General features: G+C 46.2%; 1 protein-coding gene across 1 annotated transcript in view; it reads left to right on the top strand.

Moving 5' to 3' along the window:
- The window catches only part of ITGA9 (integrin subunit alpha 9), a 363,244-nt gene that overhangs the window by 38,653 nt on the left and 300,777 nt on the right, over window positions 1–23,814 (top strand). The window contains exons 5-8 of the mRNA XM_027523417.1: window positions 9,367–9,434; window positions 14,977–15,106; window positions 18,140–18,225; window positions 20,877–20,945. Coding sequence (XP_027379218.1) covers window positions 9,367–9,434; window positions 14,977–15,106; window positions 18,140–18,225; window positions 20,877–20,945 — 353 coding nt within the window. The remainder of the gene's footprint in view (window positions 1–9,366; window positions 9,435–14,976; window positions 15,107–18,139; window positions 18,226–20,876; window positions 20,946–23,814) is intronic.

Below are 23,814 nucleotides of genomic sequence, written 5' to 3'. Positions count from 1 at the left end.
GTTGTGGCCTGTGGCTCCACAGGGGATACAAATCAATCAAGGTCCATTTACAAATGAAAAGCAGTTGAGGTTTTGTTTTGTTGTGTTTTTGTTTTGAGGAGAACCATAAAAGGCTAAGTTAATCCATTTAAAAATTCAAGAACAAGACCCATACATTTTTATTAAATAAAGAGCTCTACATTTACATAGGATTTTATGGTTTCCAAAGAGCTTTAATAAACATTATCTCATTTAAGTAAATACAGCAAATTAAAAAAAAGCACATGCAGCCCCATATTAAGGGCCGTTAATGCAGAGAAGGACCCTTCGAGGGGAAGCTGGAGGGTGACCAGAGGGGACAGCTAGAGCCAGACGAGGGGCCAGATCTCTTGCAGTGACTCTTGGGCTCAAGGAGCCCCATCAAGCTTTTCCTTTTGTGTGAAGAATTCTTATTTTGGGCACAAAAATATTCTACACTTCAAACATGTTTCCATACATTGTGTGGAATTGTTGACCGCTTAAACTCTGTCATCTAACCGTTTCCTTATAGATATTCAAATGTTATGAATCTCCTCTTCTAATATTGCTTATCTATGTGATGGATATCTTCAGCTTTATTCCTTTTAGAGACACTGACAGATTTAGAGTTACCAAATATTTTTCAAGCAGACGCTTTCTGGGTTCCAGGTATTCTGCTTGGTACTTAACATTTATGATTTTACTGGATAATCACATCATAGGGGAGTAACTATTCTTATGTCCATTGTACAGACAAGAAAACTGAGGCTTTTTGGTTTCTTCCCTTAAAGATTACTACAAAACATTGAGTATAGTTCCTTGTTTGTATAGTAGGTCCTTGTTGCTTCTTATCTATTTTATGTATGGTATATGTGTGTGTGTATATATATATATATATATATATATGTATGTATAATAAGTAGTGAAAGTGAAAGTGAAGTCGCTCAGTCGTGTCCGACTCTTAGCGACCCCATGGATTGCAGCCTGACAGGCTCCTCCGTCCATGGGATTTTCCAGGCAAGAGTGCTGGAGTGGGGTGCCATCGCCTTTTCCGATAATAAGTAATATGTATGTGTTAATACTAAACTCCTAATTTAGGCTTCCCCCCTTCCCCTTAGGTAGCTGTAGTTTGGTTTCTATGTCTGTAAGTCTATTTCTGTATTTCTGTTTTGTGCGTGCTTAGTTGCTTCAGTTCAGTTCAGTTGCTCAGTCGTGTCCAACTCTTTGTGACCCCATCGACTGTGGCACACCAGGCTTCCCTGTTCCGGAGTTTACCCAAACTCATGTCGATTGAGTTGGTGATGCCATCCAACTCTCTCATCCTCTGTCATCCCCTTCTCCTCCCACCTTCAGTCTTTCCTAGCATCAGGGTCTTTTCAAATGAGTCAGCTCCTCGCATCAGGTGGCCAGAGTACTGGCGTTTCAGTTGCAACATCAGTCCTTCCAATGAATATTTAGGACTGATCTCCGTTAGGATGGTCTGGTTGGATCTCCTTGCAGTCCAAGGGACTCTCAAGAGTCTTCTCCAACATCACAGTTCAAAAACATCAATTTTTCGGCTCTCAGCTTTCTTTATAGTTCAACTCTCACATCCATACATGACTACTGGAAAAACCATAGCTTTGACTAGATGGACCTTTGTTGGCAAAGTAATGTCTCTGCTTTTGAATATGCTGTCTAGGTTGGTCATAACTTTCCTTCCAAGGAGCAAGCATCTTTTAATTTCATGGCTGCAGTCACCATCTGCAGTGATTTTGGAGCCCCTCCAAATAAAGTCTGTCGTTATTTCCATTGTTTCCCCATCTATTTGCCATAAAGTAATGGGACCAGATGCCATGATCTTAGTTTTATGAATGTTGAGTTTTAAGCCAACTTTTTCACTCTCCTCTTTCAATTTCATCAAGAGACTCTTTAGTTCTTCTTCGCTTTCTGCCATAAGGGTGGTATCATCTGCATATCTGAAGTTATTGATATTTCTCCTGGCAATCTTGATTCCAGCTTGTGCTTCATCCAGTCCAGCATTTCTCATGATGCACTCTGCATAAATTAAATAAGCAGGGTGACAACATACAGCCTTGACATACTCCTTTTCCTATTTGGAACCAGTCTGTTGTTCCATGTCCAGTTCTAACTGTTGCTTCCTGACCTGAATACAGATTTCTCAGGAGGCAGGTCTGGTGATCTGTTATTCCCATCACTTTAAGAATTTCCCACAGTTTGTTGTGATCCACACAGTCAAAGGCTTTAGCATAGGCAATAAAGTAGAAGTAGATGTTTTTCTGGAACTCTCTTGCTTTTTCGATGATCCAGTGGATGTTGGCAATTTGGTCTCTGGTTCCTCTGGCTTTTCTAAATCCAGCTTTAACATCTGGAAGTTCATGGTTCACATGCTGTTGAAGCCTGGCTTGGAGAATTTTGAGCATTACTTTACTAGCGTGTGAGATGAGTGCAATTGTGCAGTAGTTCGAGCATTCTTTGGCATTGCCTTTCTTTGGGATTGGAATGAAAACTGACCTTTTCAGTCCTGTGGCCACTACTGAGTTTTCTAGATTCTCTGACATATTGAGTGTAGTACTTTCCACAGCATCATCTTTCAGGATTTGAAATAGCTCAACTGGAATTCCATTAACTCCACTAGCTTTGTCTGTAGTGATGCTTCCTAAGGCCCACTTGACTTCACATTCCAGGATGTCTAGCTCTAGGTGAGTGATCATACCATCGTGGTGATCTGGGTTGTGAAGGTCTTTTTTTGTACACTTCTTCTGTGTATTCTTGCCACCTCTTCTCCATATCTTCTGCTTCTGTTAGGTCCATACCAGTTCTGTCCTTTGTTGTGCCCATCTTTGCATGAAATGTTCCCTTGGCATCTCTAATTTTCATGAAGAGATCTCTAGTCTTTCCCATTCTGTTGTTTTCTTCTACTTCTTTGCATTTATCACTGAGGAAGGCTTTCTTATCTCTCCTTGCTATTCTTTGGAACTCTGCATTTAGATGGATATATCTTTCCTTTTCTCCTTTGCCTTTTGCTTCTCTTCTTTTCACTGCTATTTATAAGGCCTCCTCAGACAACCATTTTGCTTGTTTGCATTCTTTTTCTTGGTCTTGATCACTGCTTCCTAGAATATCATGAACCTCTGTCCATAGTTTCAGGCACCCTGTCTATCAGATCTAATGCCTTGAAGCTATGTGTCACTTTCACTGTATAATCGTAAGGGATTTGGTTTAGGTCCTACCCGAATGGTCTAGTGGTTTTCCCTACTTTCTTCAATTTAAGTTTGAATTTGGCAATAAGGAGTTCATGATCTGAGCCACAGTCACCTCCTGGTCTTGTTTTTGCTGACTGTATAGAACTTCTCTATCTTTGGCTGCAAAGAATATATTCAGCCTGATTTCGGTGTTGACCATCTGGTGATGTCTTAGTCATGCCCAACTCTCTGCGACCCTATGGACTGTATGGATCCTGCTAGGCTTCTCTGTATGTATGTAGCCTGCTAGGCTTCTCTGACTGTGGCATTTTTCAGGCAAGAATACTGGGGTGGGTTGCATTTTGTCCTCCAGGGGATCTTCCCCACCCAGGTATCAGACCTGTGTCTCTAGCGTCTCCTTCATTGCAGGTGGATTCTTTCCCCACTGAGCCGTTGGGAAGCCCCATTTCTGTTTTGTGTATAAGTTCATTTGTATAATCAAATTGTTTTATTATCATTTGGTTAGTATTCACTCAGAAATTGAGCAAAAATTTAGACATGAAGAGTGGGAAGCAGTTTTTTCCATCTGGTATTTTATTTCATGGCTAAGCTAAGAAACTATGGAAAGATAGCTTTTAAATTGATGTGTTAAAAAGACTTGCTTTAAGATGAAACTTTCTCGAATGGATAAAAGGAAGAGTTCAGTAGGAAGAATATATGTTACACTGTATAGTGCATCTTGATCTTTCAGTGGATTGGTTTTATCCCACCAGTGTTTTGGGAAGAGTGCAGGAAGCGACCCCACCCAGGCTAATTCTTGAATGAATTAAATTCATTAGTGTAAACTCCATGCATCAAGTTGTGGGTTGTGAACGTTTGGAAACCAGTATTTTTTTCCTCTCTGAATTGCCTGCTGTTTAGACAGGGTTTAGTGAAACCAGCAGCTCAACCAAGGGAAAATACTACCATTTTTAGGCTGAAGGAGCCATACATCTTACTGAATCAAAGTGTATGACGCAGGCCACGTAATTCAGACCCACCCACATCAGAAAGAGCTTTCCAGCCTGTTCCCAGCTCCTCCGAGGGATGCCTAGGCCACCATGCCTTGCTTCCCTGATTGAGTTCCCCTCGTTTAACAGTCAGGTTTGTAATAGCATCTGTGTGCTGCTGTCCTGCCAAGCCCGATTCTCTTTTGCTGCTTCAAGGTGGACACACGTTTTGTTCTATAGCGGAGAGGAAGGAAACTGGCAGGTTGTGGTCCTCTCTGCCCGGCCACGTCCTGAGGGCATTTGGAGACTTGAGTGGGTGGAGACTGAGGGGCCCACTGCCTTTGTGTGTGCAGGGGCAGTTCTTCCTGGCAACGCAGGAGACTGGCGGTCCTGTCCCAGCCCTCCACCCTGTACTTCCTGACCTATCCACAGAGCAAGGCTGTGTGACCTGGCTGTGTTGTGGTGGGGCAGCCCCTTGTCTCCACACCCACCCCTTCTCATAGAGGCTCTCCTGCTTCTCAGGTGTCGACAAGCAAAAGCAAGCTTTCTAGCATATAGGTATGATAGATTGCCCTACATATATATATAAGTATATATATACTTTTTTTTTTTTTAAGAAAGGCCTATGTTTTAGAACTGGTTTAGAAACTTCAACCTGCCCTTTATATATACATATATATATAATATATATAATATTTAAATGTATTATATAATATAAACAAGATATACAAAATATTAAAATATATATTTATGTATTATATATATGTTTTTATGTATTGTGTATTTGTATATATTTATATATATTATCAATTCAGTTCATTTGCTCAGTCATGTCTGACTCCTTGCGACCCCATGGACTGCAGCACGCCAGCCTTCCCTGTCCATCACCAACTCCCAGAATGTGCTCAAACTCATGTCCATTGAGTCGGTGATGCCATCCAAACACCTCATCCTCTCTTGTCCCCTTTTCTTCCTGCCTTCAATCTTTTCCAGCATCAGGGTCCTTTCTAATGAGTCAGCTCTTCATATCAGGTGGCCAGAGTAGTGGAGCTTCAGCTTTAGCATCAGCATCAGTCCTTCCAGTGAGTATTCAGGATTGATTTTCCTTTAGGATTGACTGGTTTGATCTCCTTGCAGTCCAAGGGACTCTCAGGAGTCTTCTCCAGCACCACAGTTCAAAAGCATCAATTCTTTGGCGCTCAGCTTTCTTTATGGCCCAACTCTCACATCTATATATGACTACTGGAAAAATCATAGCTTTGACTATATGGACTTTTGTCAGTAAAGTAACGTCTCTGCTTTTTAATATGCTCTCTAGGTTGGTCATAGCTTTTCTTCCGAGGAGCAAGCATCTTTTAATATCATGGCTGCAGTCACCATCTGCAGTGGTTTTGAAGCCCAAGAAAATAAAGTCTCTCACTGTTTCAATTGTTTCCCCATCTATTTGCCATGAAGTGATGGAACTGGATGCCATATCTTATTTTATATATATATATATTTTTTTTTTTTTCTTGCAGAAGGAATCAGGTTAAAGTAACAGTAGTATCCTTAACTCATGGAAATAACACTCAAAAGAGTGGAAACAACTGGAGCATGCTGTGGCCCAGGACTCAGTGCCTGCTGGGAAGGCCCCCGTAGCCCGAGCCCAGGCCCCAGGGGCCACCGCTGCACCCTGAGGCGCTAGTTTATCTGTTGTGTGGCCTTGCTCACTTGACAGATAATTTCTTAGAGCACTTCTTTCTGAATCAGGATTTTTGAATATCTGGTAGGCCAGCACAGTGTGGGTGTTTGATTTTTACTGAAAAGGGGCAGGCCAGGCACAGAACTTGACTTGGGGTTTGGGTGGCTGTGTTTGCACAATGGTAGCTAGTCTCAAGATTCAGTTGGTCAGGAATAACTTTGAAGTGTTGTGTAAGGGCTGCTCACGTCACTTCTTCACAGGAGTTTGACTTTTAGAAGAAGAGCACTTTGTCGCAGGAGTGCTGGGCGTGGCCATCCCATCTGTGTTCTCAGAGCTTTGAGGACTGTGCATGGAGGATCATGCCAAGGGGGTAGGCAGGGATTGAAGAGCTGGTTCTGAGTATTCTTTCCAGTTCCTCCTGCAGCCTTAGAGGGAGATGGTATTGCCTAAGGTAGAATCAACCAACCTAGGTTTGGAAAGCCCAGAAAAATCCATGCTGTGCATCCTTGACCTGCTCTAGTCATTCCCACCATCATCCTCAGGGCTCCGGGTCAGTGACGGCACCCATTGGAGAAGCAGGGTTCCTGGCACCCAGGACACAGCTCCTCTTCAAGCAAGGCTGGGGTGGAGGTCAGAGGGCAGGGCTGGGAGGTCAGAGGGCACAGAGGTCCAAGGTGAGCAGATTGGAGAGTCCAGGTACTCAGCGTCTGGAGGAATGTGCTGGGCCCTTTGCGTCTCTGCTCAGGGCCTTGTGTCGGCACAGACAACAGCGTCCACCCCTTTCCTTGGCAAAGCCTCACCTGCACACACCATACCTTGTACAGGGCTGTATTAGAGGCACTGAGATCAGTGAACTTGTCTTGGTGTTGAATAAACTATGTGATGAATACATTTTGAAGTGGAGAGAGGGGATCACTTTACCTGCAAGGTCACCTGGGCAGAGAAGCTTGAGGAGGGGTTTTGGAAGGTTCTGGAAAGCTGTGAAATGTGAAATGTCAGCTACACATCCCAGTGGAGCCTTGCTAGATTGGAGTTGCCACAATTGCCTGCTGAAGAGTGTGGTGCAGTAGGGAGGGGCCCTGAAGTGTGGAAGCATAGGACTGGATCCTGTTCCAGGTTGAAGGGGTTAACCAGAGTACAGACATTTCTGGACAGTCAGAACATGGCCTGTCCTCTCATCAGGAGTCTTGGGTACCAGTCAGGAGCCCCATGTGGTTGATTCCTTGCTCTAGAGCATCCCAAGGAGGCAGGTATAGACCCTGGGGTTTTAGGACCATCGGAGCCTGTGTGATGGTGCCTGCTGCCTGTGTGTCTCTGGTCCACAGACCTTGGAAGAGGCTGTCCCAGCTCAGGGAGCCGGGCTGGCCTCTGAATGATGCCAAGATACTGGCTGAGGCAAGGGTGCTGGTCAAAGGGCTTCCCCTGCTGGCCTTTGGTCTGGGGTGGGGTTGGGACCTTCCCAGATCCCAGAATGGTTGTGGTCTACCTCAGGAACCCTGGGGTCTGCTCCTGGCTCAGAGCTCACCAGCGGAGTTTGGGGATGTAGAGAAAGACAAGTTTTTCCGTCTGTTTTTGGAGCCCCTGTCACAAAAGAGACCTTGAGACTTCTTTCTTTAAAGCATGAAAGATTCCTACATAATTCCTACTCATGTGCTAAATTTATGAGGCTGAACTCCTGTGTCCTGCACCGGAGTTTCCTTCGGCTCATGTGAATTTCCTTTGTACGTTTCATTTGTCCAAGACTTAGGATTGGGTGTTTAACCCTAGAGTCGGTGGGTGGATGTGCTTTTTGCCAGACCTTCCACATTTAATATGACTGTTTGTTCCAGTTGGGGCATTCCGATCCTTCTTGCCATTGTGCTATTTGATATAAGATTTATTATTAATTTCTGTGATTTCTTGCCATCATACAGTTTGATGCAGGATCTGTTTATGACTTTGCATCAAGCCTTGCTCCCGGCCCTGGGTGCAAGATGTTGCTGAGAAGTTGCATTGCATCGTCACTGGGTTGCTTTCTGTCAGGGCTGTGAGTTCTCTTTGTAATAACAGGACAAGGCAGAAGGAACTGATTTAGCCCTCGCCTGGAAGAGGAGTAACTCCATTGACATTCCGTTGTAATTTAGCAGTTGGTTAATGGCCACTTACTGGAAAATGTTACCAGGCTCTGCGGTGAGTGTTGTTAGAAACTGAATTACTCTGTGTATTTCCCCTGAGCCCGTCCCCCGCTTCTCTTCCAGGACACACTCTGGGCCGCAGGAAGTGGCACTGTGTTGCAATCACAGCCTCATTGTTCCTTTGTATTATTTACTTTGTGTTTCAGAATGAACTATATTGCTTTTAATGGAAGCAGAGACTTGTCAGGAGCCTGGGGAGGCAGGGAGTGACATGGGGAAGGGGGTCACTGGGTTGTTTTACAGGGTAGCTTAGACCTGAAGGTGCCCGGGGGCCGCCCTGAGTCTATGTCCAGCCAAGTCAGTTTCACAGGTAATTAATCACTTAAGCTGGACATCATTCCATTTCCATGTCTTTACCCCTGTCATTATTTCAAATGGCTAGTCACCTTCTGGGTTTGGTATAACCACTCACTTTGCAAAACCTTTGATCAGTCACAGAGGTGAAAGAATGAGGGATTTCCCAGTCTGCCACACTTGGGTAGAATCTGGCTTTGCCATTTACTAGCTGTGTGCCCTCGGAGGAGTCACTTAACCGCTCTGAGCCTCTGGGGCTTTCACTTGTTTACAAATGGCCCTATGCGTTCCCAGGGATGAGGGATTGATGAAATGATATGTGAGTACAGCTGGTACAGTGCCCAGAACCTGCTAAACTTAAAATGCCAAGGGAAATATGAAACAGTAGCAACAGAGTTCCCGTTTGTTGGGTTGGAGTACTGGGAGTTGAGGAAATGGCGGAGGAAGAGAACCCATTCGTGTGTTTTCTTCTGGCCTGGAGAGGTCTCCCCTTTTCCTTCCACACGAGGAGTTCAGAGTGATGCTGTCACCGTGCGCTGGGGCCGGTCCAGCAGGATGCCCTCTTCCTGCAGCGCCTGGGCTCTGAGGGCGGGAAGGCGTGTTGCCTCCAGCTGGAAGTAGTGTCTTTTTGGGAGGCTTCGTTGTCTCCCAGGGGACTCCACACTGCGATGGCCACATCATTCTGTTTCTGGGTCATGTTTTCAGCTCTTCCTTCCTCCTGGGGCTCCCCATCCTTTCTGGGCTGAATGAAGTAATTGTCACCAGCCTCCCACTTAATTACGGTGGCTGCCACTCCTCCTTTCCCACATACAAAGGAAGTCCGTCGGGGCACTTGGCAGCCTCACTACCTGATGGCCCCGGAGCCTGGATTTTTGAGGTCTGGTGGATTCCTGAGACTTTCCTTCTGCGCCCCAGTCTGCACGGCGTCCCTAGGCCCTGCCCACAGCCGCACGCGGGGCCGTGGCCAGCGCGCCGGGCTGCTCCACACACGCCTGGCACACACTGACGAGGCTGTGGTCTGCTTCTCTCCCTCCCCGCCCCTCTAGAGTACAAGAAGAAGTACGGAGAGGAGCACGGCTCCTGCCAGGCCGGGATAGCGGGCTTCTTCACCGAGGTGGGTATTGCTGTTTGGGCCCCTCTTCTCTCATGGGTGTTCATTTCTTGGCTAATGGGGGTTTCAGGGGCCCTTTGAGGTGAGTCTTCTGATCCCCCTGCGCCCCCTGGTCCCATCCTTGATCTCTGTGTGAATTCTGGTCCTCACATCCAGGGAAGGATGTTGCCACTGGTGGGGGCACCTCCTGGCCAGAGGCCACGGGGCAGAGGGGGTGAGCTGGCCCATTTGGACCCCCGTTCGGACGGTTTCTCCAGGAGTCAGTTTGACTCTGAGACCTATGGAAGGAATTGATTCAAGGGGGTGGGAGAGAGACAACGCCCAGTTAAGTTTATGTCTTCTTGCCAGCAGGTGTGAGGCTACATTAAGCATCCAGACATCACCTCCTAGCAATCCTTCTCCTTAGAGGAGAGACTCAGTTTTTCTGCACAGCCCCAACCACCCCCTTTCCCAGTTTCTGAAGGACCATGACTTCGGATTCTTATGATCTGTTCTGTCGGACCATGACCTTTGGCTGGTGGCCCCTGTTTAGGGGACTATTTTCTCATGTGATTCTCACCCACTGTCTGTCTACTCTTCACATCAGCTCCTCATTTCTCGTTTTTATGGTGGTCTGCCACGGGAAAAGTTCTATGCCAGGCTCTGTAAGTGGCCCCATCATCCAGCTAGCTGCTCAGGCCAAAAAAAAAATGTACTTTTTACTTTACTTCTAATCATACACAGTCTTATTGTTTTAACCTCCAGAGTACATCCCAGATATGACAGCTTTAATCACCACTGTCATCACCCTTCAGAAGAGCCATGGTCATTGGCTGGAGATACACTGGCCCCGAATTTGTCTCCTTGTATCCGTGCTTTTTTTTTTTTTTGGTAGTAAAATACACATCACAGCTTCCCAGATAGCGCTAGTGGTAAAGAACCTGCCTGCCAACACAGGAGATATTAGAGATGCAGGTTTGATCCCTGGGTTGGGAAGATCCCCTGGAGGAGGGCAAGGCAACCCACTCCAGTATTCTTGCCTGGAGAATCCTATGGACAGAGGAGCCTGGTGGGCTACAGTGGGGTCACAAAGAGTCGGACTCAGCTGAAGAGACTTAACAGACACATGGTTCCTTTACAGACAGTGAACATTCATCTTTGGTCAGATCTAACAATCTTTTTCTTTCTGGATTCTAGACCTCTCTGTTAGGATGGTCATCCCCATCTTAGGAGTGTGAAATGGTCACCTGTAGTTTGTTATGCCACTTTTATAGATTAAAAAATATATCTTTAATCCATCTTGGATTTATGTTTGCAAATATTATGTGAGGGAAATGAACATTGTTTTCTTAAGTGTGTGGTTGGTTGTTCTGATACTGGTTTGTTAAATAGTTTCTTTATCCTCATTGGTTTGAAATACCATCCTGCTGTAGGCCAAGGTCACCATCTTCCATCTCAGTGAGCATTTAGGTGGTGCAATTTCTGTGGCTGTTATTCCTCCAGTGAGATCTAGTGAGAACGACTCAACCCAGTCGGCAACAGGGAACTGCTGTAAGTTTGCAAGCAGGTGACAGACACGGTGGTGGCCGTGCTGTAAGAAAGGCTGTTTGGGCAGGTCTTGTGCCCAGGAGTCTGGAAGTGGGGCAGCCTGGAGGGAGGCCAGGTTGAAGGCTGTGATGTGGTCCTGCCACAAAATGACAGGGCAGCTTGGGGAGGGGGATGCTTCAGGAATCAAAAGGATGACAGCAGTCAGAGAATGTGAAGGCAGTGTCAGTGGGCTGGGCAAGCAGAGGACTGTGGGGTGGAGGAAGGAGGTTTTATGCCAGGATTCTGGGGAATGGTGGTACCAGTGGAAAGAGGGCTGCCCCAGAAAGAACCCACTGGAAGAGGCAAACCACGGGGTCTGCCTTAGACATGTGCCATGTGAGGTAATGGCATGGGATGGCCACACGAATGTTTTTAGAACGTAGCCTCAATGTGACCAATCCTAGTATGTTTCTGAGGGGACTAGATACGCTTCCCTGGTGGCTCAGATGATAAAGAATCTTCCTGTAGTGCAAGAGACCTGGGTTTGATCCCTGGATTGGGATGACCCCCTGGAGGAGGGCATGGCAACCCACTCCAGGATTCTTGCCTGGAGAATTCCACAGACACAGGAACCTGGTGGGCTACAGTCCATGGAGTGACAAAGACTCAGACACAATTGAATGACTAAGCACAGCACACAGGTGTGCTTAGCATGGGTCTGGGGTTGGGGGGCTCTGGGTGTATGTGTGTATGTGTGTATGTGTGTAGAATACCTCCTTTAGATAGTGGGAAGAGAAAGTCAAGTCATTGCAGAAATGAGAATTCATCAGAGATGGTGGTGGGGAGCTAGAGGGGAGGAGGAGTCCTGGGGAGCAGGTATCTCCAGCTGGAGAGTCAAGAAGGATGAGGACACTGGGGCTGGGGGGTGAAGAGGAGGAAGATCAGGGGTGCAGAGGGTAAGCAGGGGGCCGTGCCAGCCCGGGTTCCCAGAGGAACCAGAGGACCTGTTGGGATCCCAGGCCCTGGGCTCCAGAGCCCAAGGGAAGCGTGGTTGGGGAGCAGTGGCGCTGGTGTGTGGAGCGCTGCAGGCGGGCAGGGTCTGGAGGGCTCAGTCCTGACCTGGCCACGCCATCTCTAGCCACAGGGGCCCTTGGCCTTTGGTTCAGTTCCCAGGCTTTTGCACTCCCTAAACAGGAGGTCTTTGAACTCGCGGACTCTCTTGTTTCTGGAACTTCGGCTGTTGGAGGCCAGGCAGGAAATGCGGTTGAAGGGGTCAGGCAGCCCTGCACCCCTCTCCTGCCCTCCCGCTGACCTTGTCACTTGGGTTTGCCTTCACTGGGAGCTGGGCCTTCCCTGCACAGGATGGGCAGCTGCCTCCCAAGCTGGATGTGCTTCCGTGGCCTTCCGGTCATGGCCCTGTTGTCCCAAACTTCTTGGGCCCAAGGCGACTGCTTGTCTTGAAGATCAGTGACCCTGGTTATCAAAGCTGTTTGAGCTGTGGACACATAAATTTTAGCCCAGCGTTGAGGACAAGAAGAGAACTTTCAGGAACATGTTTATTTTTGCAGCCTAGGATAACAGAGATAGATACTTCTAAGCAGTGTGAGAAGACAGCCCAGCCCCGCCAGCGTTGGGACACCACCATGAGAACCTGGGGACATTTGGGTAGAAATTAGTTCGACATAGACTTTTGTCACAGATCCTGAGGACTCTTTTGCCTCCCTGCCTGTGCCGATCTGCAGGGCACCGAGAAATGCCCGCAGCTTAAATCTTGGGTAGCTCCAGGTACCTGGGAAGTTCTGCCCTTTGTGGAAAGGCCCGTGCTGATTATTGATGGGATTTTGGCAGGGGTGACCTTGGACTTTTGGAGGAGCGCATACTTCTGTGTGTTACATTTGTGCTGGCTATTTCCTGGGTGGTGAGGAGCCAAGCATTGATCACATTTTCCTGGCACTTGTGGGCAGGGGCAAAAGGGCCCAGGCTGCACCCACGGCGGATGGAAAAAGCCAAATAGGAGGGAGTCCCACAGAGACACTCTTTTCCTACCCCCAGCCCTGAGGGTCTCAGGCTGGGCCTCAGTTTATCTATTAATAATTTGAACTGCAGGGAGAAGGGGGGCATGAACACTAAGAGGAAAGGGGGAAAAACACAAATGCTTTTCGTTTTAAATGTTTTTGAGGGGAGAGATGGCTTTGTCTTATCCTCTTTATAATGTTTGAGAGAGAGGATGCAGTGATACATTCAATGTACATTTCTTAACTTTTTCCCTGGATTGATCTGAATTATCAGAAAGCAGCACCTCCACTGCCTGGCGCCTGAAGAGCCTTTCAGATCTCTGGTGATGCTCAGAGCTTTGGTCCAGGAAAGGCTGCCGGTGGGGAAAGCTCTACACTGTGTGTGCAGCTGGCACTGGGGATACTGCTCATTATGACCCTCTGTGCTCCCGGTGTTTGGGCACTGATTACGGATTTCTTCCTGAGCTCAAGGCCAAGGAGAAAGTCTCTCTGCTCTGATGATCATTTGTCTTTCTCATGTCCCTGCTAGTACTTGGGCAGTCCCTTACAGAGAACAGATAAGTAAAAGGAGAATGAACGAATGAGTGAGTGCACTGCTTGTGTTTTCCTAGAGATGTATCCTAAGTGCAGAAAGTGATATATTTTTATAAAACAGTGAGATACCCTGAAAGTGAAAGTGTGAAAGTGTTAGTCACTCAGTTGTGTCCGACTCTTTGTGACCCCATGGACAATGGCCCTCCAGGCTCCTCTGTCCATGGGATTTCCCATGCAAGAATACCGGAATGGGTTGCCATTCCCTTCTCCAGGGGATCTTCCTGACCCAGGGATCAAACCCAGGTCTCTCGCATTGCAGGCAGATTCTTTACCATCTCAGCCACCAGGGTAGCCCAGATAGGATCTTAGAACCTTAAAATGAAGTGCTTCTCAATGGTCATTCTTAGTCAACACCTTCCTGAATTATCAAGAGCAAACCGTTCAGGCTGGAGTCTAGTGGCCTTCTTTCCAGTGATGCTCACGTGCTGCTTTGTTAAAGCTGTTACCCAAATTGACCACGAAACACGTGTTGCTTAAAATATTGTCCTGCTGCTGCTGCCACACACATGCTCTTCTTTCTGCTTTCTCTGTCCTCCTCTCTCTGCTGTTCTATTTAGATGGCTCTGGCTTTTTTCAGATATTTACTCTTGGAATTCAGTGTCACTTTATGAATTGCCATCAGAAACTCAGACCTCTTTGGGCAGGATCTAGCCTCTGAGAACTCGTTGGAAACCAGCAGCTTCAGCTCTGCAGGGAAGGGTCAGCCAGGAATGATGTTTCTGAAGCATAAGAGTGTAAGAGGGTGGGTGGGTGCGTGTCAGCCACGAGCGGTGTGACCTGTGCAGCGTCTGGCGTCTCCATGAGCCTGGAAGGCCCATACCTGTCTTTATTGTAACCCTTTAGGACAGAGTATTTTCTAAAGTATTTTGTACATTTCCATGTTGTCTTACCCAGGGAATGTTGTAGAAAGGGACTTGAATGATATTTGGACCTGGTATAAGCTTTCTTACCTAGTAAAAGATGCTTAATAAATATTGTTGAATGAAAAGTCAATGATTTGGTTTGAAGAATAATTTTTATTATTTCTTATTATGGTGTAGATACTTTAGAAAATATAATAAAAGAGAAAGGATTTCCTATAGGGGAAGGAAAGACTTAATGATGTCTTTCTCTGTCAGACTTATCTCATTAGCATAATGGCCTCTGTTGCAACCAATGGCAAAATTTTGTCCTTTTTTATGACTATATTCCATTGTCTGTATGTACCACATCTTCTTTACCCATTCATCTGTTGATAGACATTTAGGTTGCTTCCATATCTTAGCAGTTGTCAATAATATAAATGTGAATTTTTTGTGTTGCTCATAAAGAAAGTTCTGGTGGGGCATCTTTAGTTTATTACGAGTTCCTTGTGATTGTGGATCTCACCACACTCCTCTATCCCCTCTTCAGTTTCCTTCCCTTTTCACCTTTGGGTTTCTCTTTCGTAGGAGCTGGTGGTGATGGGCGCCCCAGGCTCATTTTATTGGTCTGGGACAGTCAAAGTGCTGAACCTCACGGACAACACCTATTTCAAACTGAATGATGAAGTGATCATGAACAGGAGGTACACCTACCTGGGTGAGTAGCTCAGGGGGATGACAGGTAGGAAAGGGGAAGTGGGAGAGACTGCCACCAAGCTTGCCAGTGACCGCTTTCCTGGTGGGAAGCAGAGTTCCTTGGCTTTTGCATCTATTGTTCTAGTTAGTTGCACTTTTAACCAGGATACCTCAACATTGAGCCACACACACAGAAGGCAGATAGGAGAACAAAAGAGGGGACTGAATTTAAACTGTGATTTCATTACAAAGCTGACAGTTGAACCTCCAAAGAAGCAAACATTTTCTTTTCTTATTGTAGCAAATGCTTGGGTTCAGATGATTAGATACAAGATGAATGCAAGAGAATTCTGGTTTTCTAGGACTTTCCTGTAGTGAGGTCTCTGCTTCCTGGTCACAAGACTGGTTGCAGATAGAAATAATAAGAACCAGACATGAGCGTGACAGATGGCACCCCAATCCTAAAGTTTAATTAAAGGCTCAGAAAAACTTTTCTTGTTTCTCAATCCTTTTAATCCTCTGGAAAGAAAATATACACAACTTACGTGAGCAGCCACCAGGCCAGAATGACCTGGGACAAGCCCATGCTTATTAGAGAACAGAGAGGGGCTGTCTTTGCTTGTGTATAAGACAATTTGACATGCCTGTTTTCTTTAATTCAGGCCCTAAATGTTGCAATTCTGGGCTGAAAATGAAGCTAAATTTAGCAAGACCTAATGATGAGAAAACAACATTCTTTCACTTATTACACTTATTTCAAATCTGGGGGAGCCCCTTACCGCCGTTTGCATAGAGATTCACTTGTGAGTTGACAGGAGGAACTCGCTGACTTGCCTTTTCCCCTTCTAACTACAAGTTTTTTAGCCAGTAACACAGGCTCTGAGACCTTTACTCAGAGTCTTTGAGACGTTGATTGTTCTATGCTCCCAGCTCGTTAATGCTTTCATTTATTGAAGACTTACTCCATGTCATGTCAGGCTCTGCATATTATTTCTTTTAATTCCTGGAACAATCTTATGAGGCAGACGTTATTTATAGGAAAAGAAGCCGAGGTGAAGAAGTCATATAATCTGCCGAGGTCCCATGGTTCATCAGTAGTAGAGCTGGGGTTGAGCCTGTACTTTCTGAGCCCAGGGTCTGGGCGCTCAGCAGACAGCACAGTCCAGTGGTGTGACCTCTCCCTGGGACTGGGAGCTCCTTGTGGAGGGGAGTTGGCTGACATTTCCAGGTCTTGGTGTAGTGCCTGGGGCAGCACACGTTTATTAGATGAGAGAATGACGAGAAAGCAGGAGGGAGCCCAGTTTGGACATGGCCTTCGGGTCAAGGTTAGCCCCTCTGAGCCCTGGGGCCTGTGGCTCTTCCCTGTGTGTCCGTCAGAGGCCCTCATGCTTCAGAAGCTCGTGCACACAGGGTCACATGAAGCTCTGCGGGCACTCATCATGCTGTTAGGGAATATGAACCTCCAGCCTGAGAGAAATCAGTCACCTGGCGAGTGAGAATTGATCATAATATGACATTACACAAAATGCAAGCATCTTATGATCATAGCACTAGGGTTTGCGGCTAAGGAAAAGGTTTGGAGAATACGTGGCAACCTGTACAGGGTTTCTGCTGCAACAGGGCTCTCAGAAAACAGGAGACGCTAAGACCAAGCCCAGACAACTTTTACCTTTACTTCTAGATTCCTTTTGCCACCAGATTCTTTGCTCAGCTATCCGTCTATCCACCCTCCAACTGTAAGCGTTTTTCTCCCTTTTCTTAGGAAGGGATGTGTGTAACGGCTCATGACAGGAGCTTGGGAGACACACAGATTGGATCTGAATCTTGCTGAGTAATCTCGGACACGTTGCTTACCCACGTTTAGTCTCCGTGCCCATATCTGTGAAATGAAAGAAATAATCATATCTTCCTCATAGAGTTGGGAGATTAGAGGCAGTGGCATCTGAAGACCTGTGTAAGAATTTCACAACAGTTTTATTCACAATAAAGTTGAAATAACAGGAAGCAACTCAAGTGCCCAGCTTTAGGAGAATAAAGACGTTATGACATAGTCATACAAGAGAACATACTCAACCATAAAAAGAAACTGCCACTGTACTCAGCAGCATGTGCTAAACCTCACAGATGTTATGGGTTTTTAAAAAAAATAATTATTTTTATTTATTTGGCTGTGCTTGGTCTTAGTTGTATTGTGCAAACTCTTCACTGTGGCCTGCGAATCTTAGTTGCGGCATGTGGGGTCTAGTTCCCTGACCGGGGTTCGAGCCTGGGCCCCCTGCATTGGGAATGTGGCGTCTCAGCCAACAGGCCATCAGGGAAGTCTGCAGATGTTATATTGAGTGATGTTTAGAACAGGCACAGTAATGCATGGTGATGGAAATCAGAATGGGGTAGTAATTGGGAGAAGGAAAGAGGGAACCTTCTGGGCTTATGATTCTGTGGTTATAGTCACTCTGGGTGGTGACTGCATGGTTATGTCCATGTGTCCACACTTATTAAATTCTACACGTCAGATGTGTGTAATTTACTGTATGAGGATTATATTTCAGAAAGGAGCAACGACAACAAAAAAACAGATGTAGAATGTTTGGCATAGCACCTGTTCAAAAGAGGACACTCAGAAAACACTCTTTCCTGCCCTGGGTCCTTGTGAATGTGTCTTTTTGTGAGATGAGCCATTCCACAGTGAGAAGGCTGACAGCTGCCATTTGTTCCTGGGGCTTCCCGGCTCAGTGGTAAAGAATCTTCCTGCCAGTACAGGAGACACAGGAGACTCAGATTTGATCCTTGGGTCAGGAAGACCCCTTGGAGGAGAAATGGCAACCCAGCCCAGTATTCTTGCCTGGAGAATCCCATGGACAGAGGAACCTGGCGGGCTACAGTCCATGAGGTCACAAAGAGTCAGACATGACTTAGCGACTGAGCACATGTGCAATTTATGTTCCAAGAATAACTGGATCATAATTGTCCAGATAAAAGATGCTTGAGAGACACTGTCTTCTGATGGGTCTTTTTCTTCTTTCTCAAGCTCATCCTTGGTTTCTGTCCTTTGCAGGCTATGCAGTTACTGCCGGCCACTTTTCTCACGTGTCCTCCACTGATGTGGTAGGAGGTGCCCCGCAGGATGAAGGCATCGGGAAGGTGAGGAGGAAAGTGTGTGAACTAGCATGGGGTCAGGAGGGGAAGCGCACTGCCTCTTTTCAGAGATTTGTCAGCTCACGTTGATGTGAACATGCTGCTGGATAATGATGAAATATTGAATCACCTGTCTTCACTCAGCCTCTTTTGAGAATTTAATTTGAAAGCTTCTTCAGAGTGTTCTTCTAGACCTCTGTGTCTTCTACACGTTGTCATCTGAGAATGTTTTACATGACTGACTCTGTATTATTTGAGGAATGATTAAGATTGACCCCTGGCATCATGGCATCCTCCAAAGTAATGGTACCTAGCGCTGCCCAACCCCAAACCCTCCCCTTCCCAAACCCTTTCCAAATTTGACTTAATGGAGCCACATCTAGTCCCAGATATCTTTGGGGATTTCTTTATTTTTAGGCCTAGATTCTCATATTTTTTGTTTTTCTCCAATGTTTTAGAACAAGATTGGTTCAGCCCAGAAGGTAGAGTGGGAATATATGGGTGTGTTTCCCTAAATTGTCTGTCCAGAGTGTAGAAAAGACTCCACAAATATAGGGCAGTCAGAATCCCTTTGGGAATCATGGCATCTGTGGGGCCTGGGATATGGAGAACTGTGCTTGTTGGATCTTTAGCTCCAGGCTAAAGGAAATCCAGTTGAGTCTGTCTAGAATGAGTCAGGAATCTGCATTTTAACGAGCTCTGTAGTTGTCCTATAGGTAAGACTGAACAGAGGAATGGTCTTTAGTCTGAATCCATAGAGGTGGACACATGATAGAATCTGATTGTATCTCCATGGACTTGGAAAAGTGGATTCTGGAGAGGCCCAGGTGGACCGAGACCACTGTTAACTGGAGCCTTCAGCCAGGATGTCAGTCTGATCAGCAGATGAGGCGTGACTGCTGGGTGGTCTTGAGGGTTATTTTCCGGATCCTCCTCGGCAGGAGTTAGAAGTTGCCGCTCATGTTTCTGGGGCATGTGCCCCAGTCCCTGTTGACACAGATGTCATTTTCCTTGCAAATGAAGTCAGATAAAAATCCAGGGCCTGAGTACAGGGGAGGTGGACAAATGAGCTCTGATAACTTCAAGCAAGGCGTAGGTCTTTCTGAGCCACATGAATTTCTCTACATGGTAGAGGAACAGAGCCAAGAGCTGTCCTCATATGGATAATCTCTTCTGGGAGGAGCTGCGTGTGACCAGGCATCTCTGTAGCATTGGCAAACGTGCCTGCCTCCCAGTTCACAGTGATGTGGATGCCTTAGTGCTGACAACCTCTTTTTTTTTTTAATCACCAATTGATTTTAAATCACCAGTTGGTTTTAAATCACCAGTCAAGAAAACGTGATCTGATTGTATTGTCTTTTCTTCAGATGGCTGGGAAAACTGTGTAGTCCCTGTCAAGTCTTAGGATGAGAGTGGTACTTTAAACTGATAGAACCAGACAGAGGGCATCGTGGATCTAGTTAACAAAGACAAACATGAAGCTGCTGCTTTCAGCCAGAGCACATGAGAGGCACTGGGAAACTGTCATAGTTAGCAAAGCTGGTGATCGTTCCATATTCCCAGGCATGGGAACTGGTACACACTTGCTTCCTGAGGACCCCAAGATGGATCTCTGGCCTCTAGGATCTTGCTGGTCATCATTTCTGGTGTCAGGGCAAGAAAGCATTTGCAGTAAGATGGTGATTCCTTACCCCACAGGAGGCTCCCCAGCACTGATTCTCATGGGACATTTGCTCTTCCTTTAAGATGCCACTTGGAGAAAAACTTAGATACTCATGTCATTTAGGAAGTTCTGTGCAAATAGTCCCCGCTGTGGTGGAGATTTACGGTGTACATGCTGATGCTAAAGGCTCTGAAAGGTCCCCAGTAAAGGAATTTGTTTAATTCTGTCATTTTCCAAACCAAACTCATATTTATCCAAGCAGATCTCATGAAACTAATGTTCTGTGGAACCACTTTGGAAAACTGCTTTGTCTAAAATTCTCCCATCTACCCCTCTGTCTTACAAAATTGGCCCTCCGTATCTGTATTTCCACACCTGTGGTTTCAACCAACCGTGAATGAAAATAGGAAAAAAAAAATCTAGGAATTTCCAAAAAGCAAAACTTGAATTTGCTGTACAAATGTATTTATACATTGTATTTGCAACTATTTACATAGTATTTATATTGTATTAGATACTCTAGGTAATGTAGAGATGATTACATGGTTATATGCGAACACTATGTTGTTTTACATACGAGGCTTGAGCATCTATGGATTTTGGTATCCCAGGGGTTCTGGACCCCATTTACTGCAGACACCAAGGGCTGACTTTATTGTGACACCTGCTAAGGCCCTAACTAACTGGAGTGAAGGAAATGTTTCAAGGAAGAAAATATTTCTCCCAGGAGTTGATTTTTTGGTAGCAATTTGGAAGCTCCTCGGGTCTTACTAGGCACAGCCTCCGTAGATGATGTGGTTCAGGAGGCATGGGGGTGATTTCTGCCTCAGGATTAAAGGATACTTTCTTTGTAAAGTTGGTAAAATAACTTGTCATCAGCTAGTGTAGGCAAACTTGTGTGTCTGTTCAGGCATTTAAGTAGGACCCCCAGGAGAATGCTGATAAATACCTGGTCATTGCTCACTTCTTACCTGGATTCTTTTTCCTTCCATAGGTTTATATTTTTAGAGCTGACCGAAGATCAGGCACCTTAATTAAGATTTTTCAAGCTTCAGGTAAAAAGGTGAGATCCTTGGGATTAGTGTCTTTTTGTTTGTTTATGAGGTGTCATCATGTCGGAATCAGTTCTTATTTAGAAAGTTGGCTTAAAGGCCTGTTTGTGCCCTGCGTTTACATGTTGGTTCTACTGCATGTTGGAGCCTTGACTTTCTCGGCATCGTGTGTGACCTGCAGAATCCTGGATTCATGCGTGTTGTAGAGACAGGTAGCAGGATGAGTTTGTACATGACCAAGTTATAGCACAGAAGTCTTAAAGGTTGTCCATGGTTCAGATACTCCTCAGAAAGACTGTGTGCCCTGTTTCTCTCTGCCTTTATCTCTCTGCCTCTCTGTCCCTCTCTCTCTGCCTTTCTCCCAACTCCAGAAAGATCAGGCATTGTTGAGTACAGATATATGACCGATTATCTTCAGAGGAGGCCTGCACACAAGTGGTTCTCCCTCTCCCTTATCTCATCAACCCAAAGCTGCCCCTCCTTCTCACATCCCGAGCCCTCTGCCCTCATTGCCATAGGGACCGTTGCCCCACAAAAACCAAACAAAGATCACCCGGTTCCTTTTAGGACTTTGAAATAGAAATAGCTGGGGAAGGCTGCCCTGAAATTAGTTCTGGCAAGGTTTATCTGCCTGTGTCATCATGTTATCCTTACCCTCTTGCTAATTCCCTCCCCATTTCCAGTAAGTTTCCATTATATTGTACCATGTTCTGAAATTAAGCCAGGTAGAGATTCCTTTGATCAACAAGTACCATTTTTCATGGGCTTATCAGTGGTGCACACCTTAGCCTGGCTTCGGCTGGCAGGATTGTTTGGTGAGACTGGCTGCACTAAGAGGAGGCAAGTTCAGGCAGGGAGTGAAGGGGGTGATTTGGAGGCTTGTCTTGGTGGAGGCCTTAGTGAGCTCCAGGAAGAAGCACAGAATACCTGGGACTTGGGAGGGAGATTCGAGGAGATAGGTAGAATCACCCTTTGACATTCCTATCATTACCCTAAGAAAAGTCGGGGGTGGGGGGCGGCGCGTGGAAAATGATTGTTTCCTTCCTGGGTGGGCCGCGCGCCCCAGTTCCGGTCCTGCTGTGTCACACCTGCCTCCTGCCAGCCTGGCACCATCGTGTATTGTTCTGCTGGGGAATCACATTCTGAGTTCCAAAAGTCCCACTCACAAGTAGAGCTTTTTTTTTTTATTTGCAGTTTTAACTGCCTTCATGTGTATTCTTAGTATATAACTGTCATAACCTTCTCAATAAAACGTACATCACCCGACCCAGTTCTGCGAGCTTTTCCCTGAGAGCAGCGCTGCCTTCCCCCGGGAACTATGCTGGCCTGTGTTATTTTAACATTTCCAAAACCCCAAAGCAACAACACTGGAAAAAGTCTGTGAGTGATTCTGCAAAAAAAAAAAAGGATTTCCAAGCACCTCTAAAGTTAGAAAAGAAATAACCCCCATGCCGTTTCTGAGAAAAAGAGTTCCAAAGAGCAAGTAGGGGTAAATGTAGCCTAACATTTTAGTTCTTTCTCCAAAAAAAATCAGTGGGTGAGTTTTCCTGTGGAAAACCCTCCCTCCCTTTCCTCCCCTTCCAGTATGCTGGGCTTGAAAGCATGAAATTAAGGATTCCTTCTCCCCCCACACCCTGCCCCAGCTTTATTGAATGTAATTGATATATACACTTTAAAGGTGTACAACATGACTTGATACACATATATATTATGAAATGATGATCACATTGAGATTTGTTAGCACGTCTGTCACCTTACATAACTACTATCTTTTAAGGACTCTTTAAAGTGAATTGTGGGCCTTGAACCCCCTGTCACCCCATTTTTAGAGTGTCTTCAGATTCAGCGGTCACTGTGCCTCCCCTCTGCTCCCTGTGTCCCCACCTCCACTCCCTGCACCCAGGACAGACCCAGCTGATGCTGGTCATCCTGGTGGAACCAGCCGTCCATAATTGTGTCTTTTCTCTTTCTCAGAACCCTCCTGGTTTGCATGATAGCTGTCATGGCCGCCCATCTCTGCCTGAGTTGTGGGCAGGTTTTGGGGAGCAGATTTGAGAGTGGTGGCATGACAGGGAATCTTCCTGAGGATGTGATGATTTGGGTTCCAGCACAGACCAGCCTGCAGATCAGCTCGAGTGTCCTCATTCTGACACAGCGGGGCTTCCTGAGGAGGGGACCAAGGGCCAGCTGTCTCCCCTCCCAGCTTCAGAGCTGCTGTTCATTTTCTTCCAGGCTCTTCTCGCCCTCTCCTTGAATTGTGGTGGCATCCGTCCTTCATTGTGCCCTCTTGTTTCACCATCTTCCAGCTTTACCCCCGTCATCATCTTGCTGATTTTGAAATAGACCGTTACTCCCTTTAGATGTCTTATTCTGCTTTTGTCAAAAGAAATGAGAAATTCTTGTCCCTCTGACTTCTCCATTATTACAGCGGGAAAGGACATGACCCCAGACTTTCAAAGGATGTCTTTGCTTTACCCCTGTGTCTGGAGCCACACTTAAAGGAAGGTTCTGACTCAGGAAACCCCCAGTGCACTTCTGCTTTTGTGTGACCAGAATCTGGTCAGAGTCCTGTCTCCTGGCCTCACTGTACGAGAGACAAAACCCCAAAGGGTTGTGGTCTTCACTGGTTGGCATCCTTTGTCAGGTGCATGTACGAAATCACCAATACACGTGCAGTTCTGTTGCTAGTAGAGACATGTGCGTGCACGCTCAGTCACTGAAGTTGTGTCCGACTCTTTGTGAGCCCATGGACTGTAGCCCATTGGGCTCCTCTGTCCATGGAATTGTCCAGACAAGAATACAGGTGTGGATTGCCATGCTCTTCTCCAGGGGATCTTCCCCAACCGGGGATTGCACCCGCGTCTCTTACGTCTGCTGCAT

Source organism: Bos indicus x Bos taurus, chromosome 22, assembly GCF_003369695.1.
Source record: "Bos indicus x Bos taurus breed Angus x Brahman F1 hybrid chromosome 22, Bos_hybrid_MaternalHap_v2.0, whole genome shotgun sequence".
NCBI classification, from domain to species: Eukaryota; Metazoa; Chordata; class Mammalia; order Artiodactyla; family Bovidae; genus Bos; species Bos indicus x Bos taurus.
This window is presented reverse-complemented; position numbering and strand designations above follow the sequence as displayed.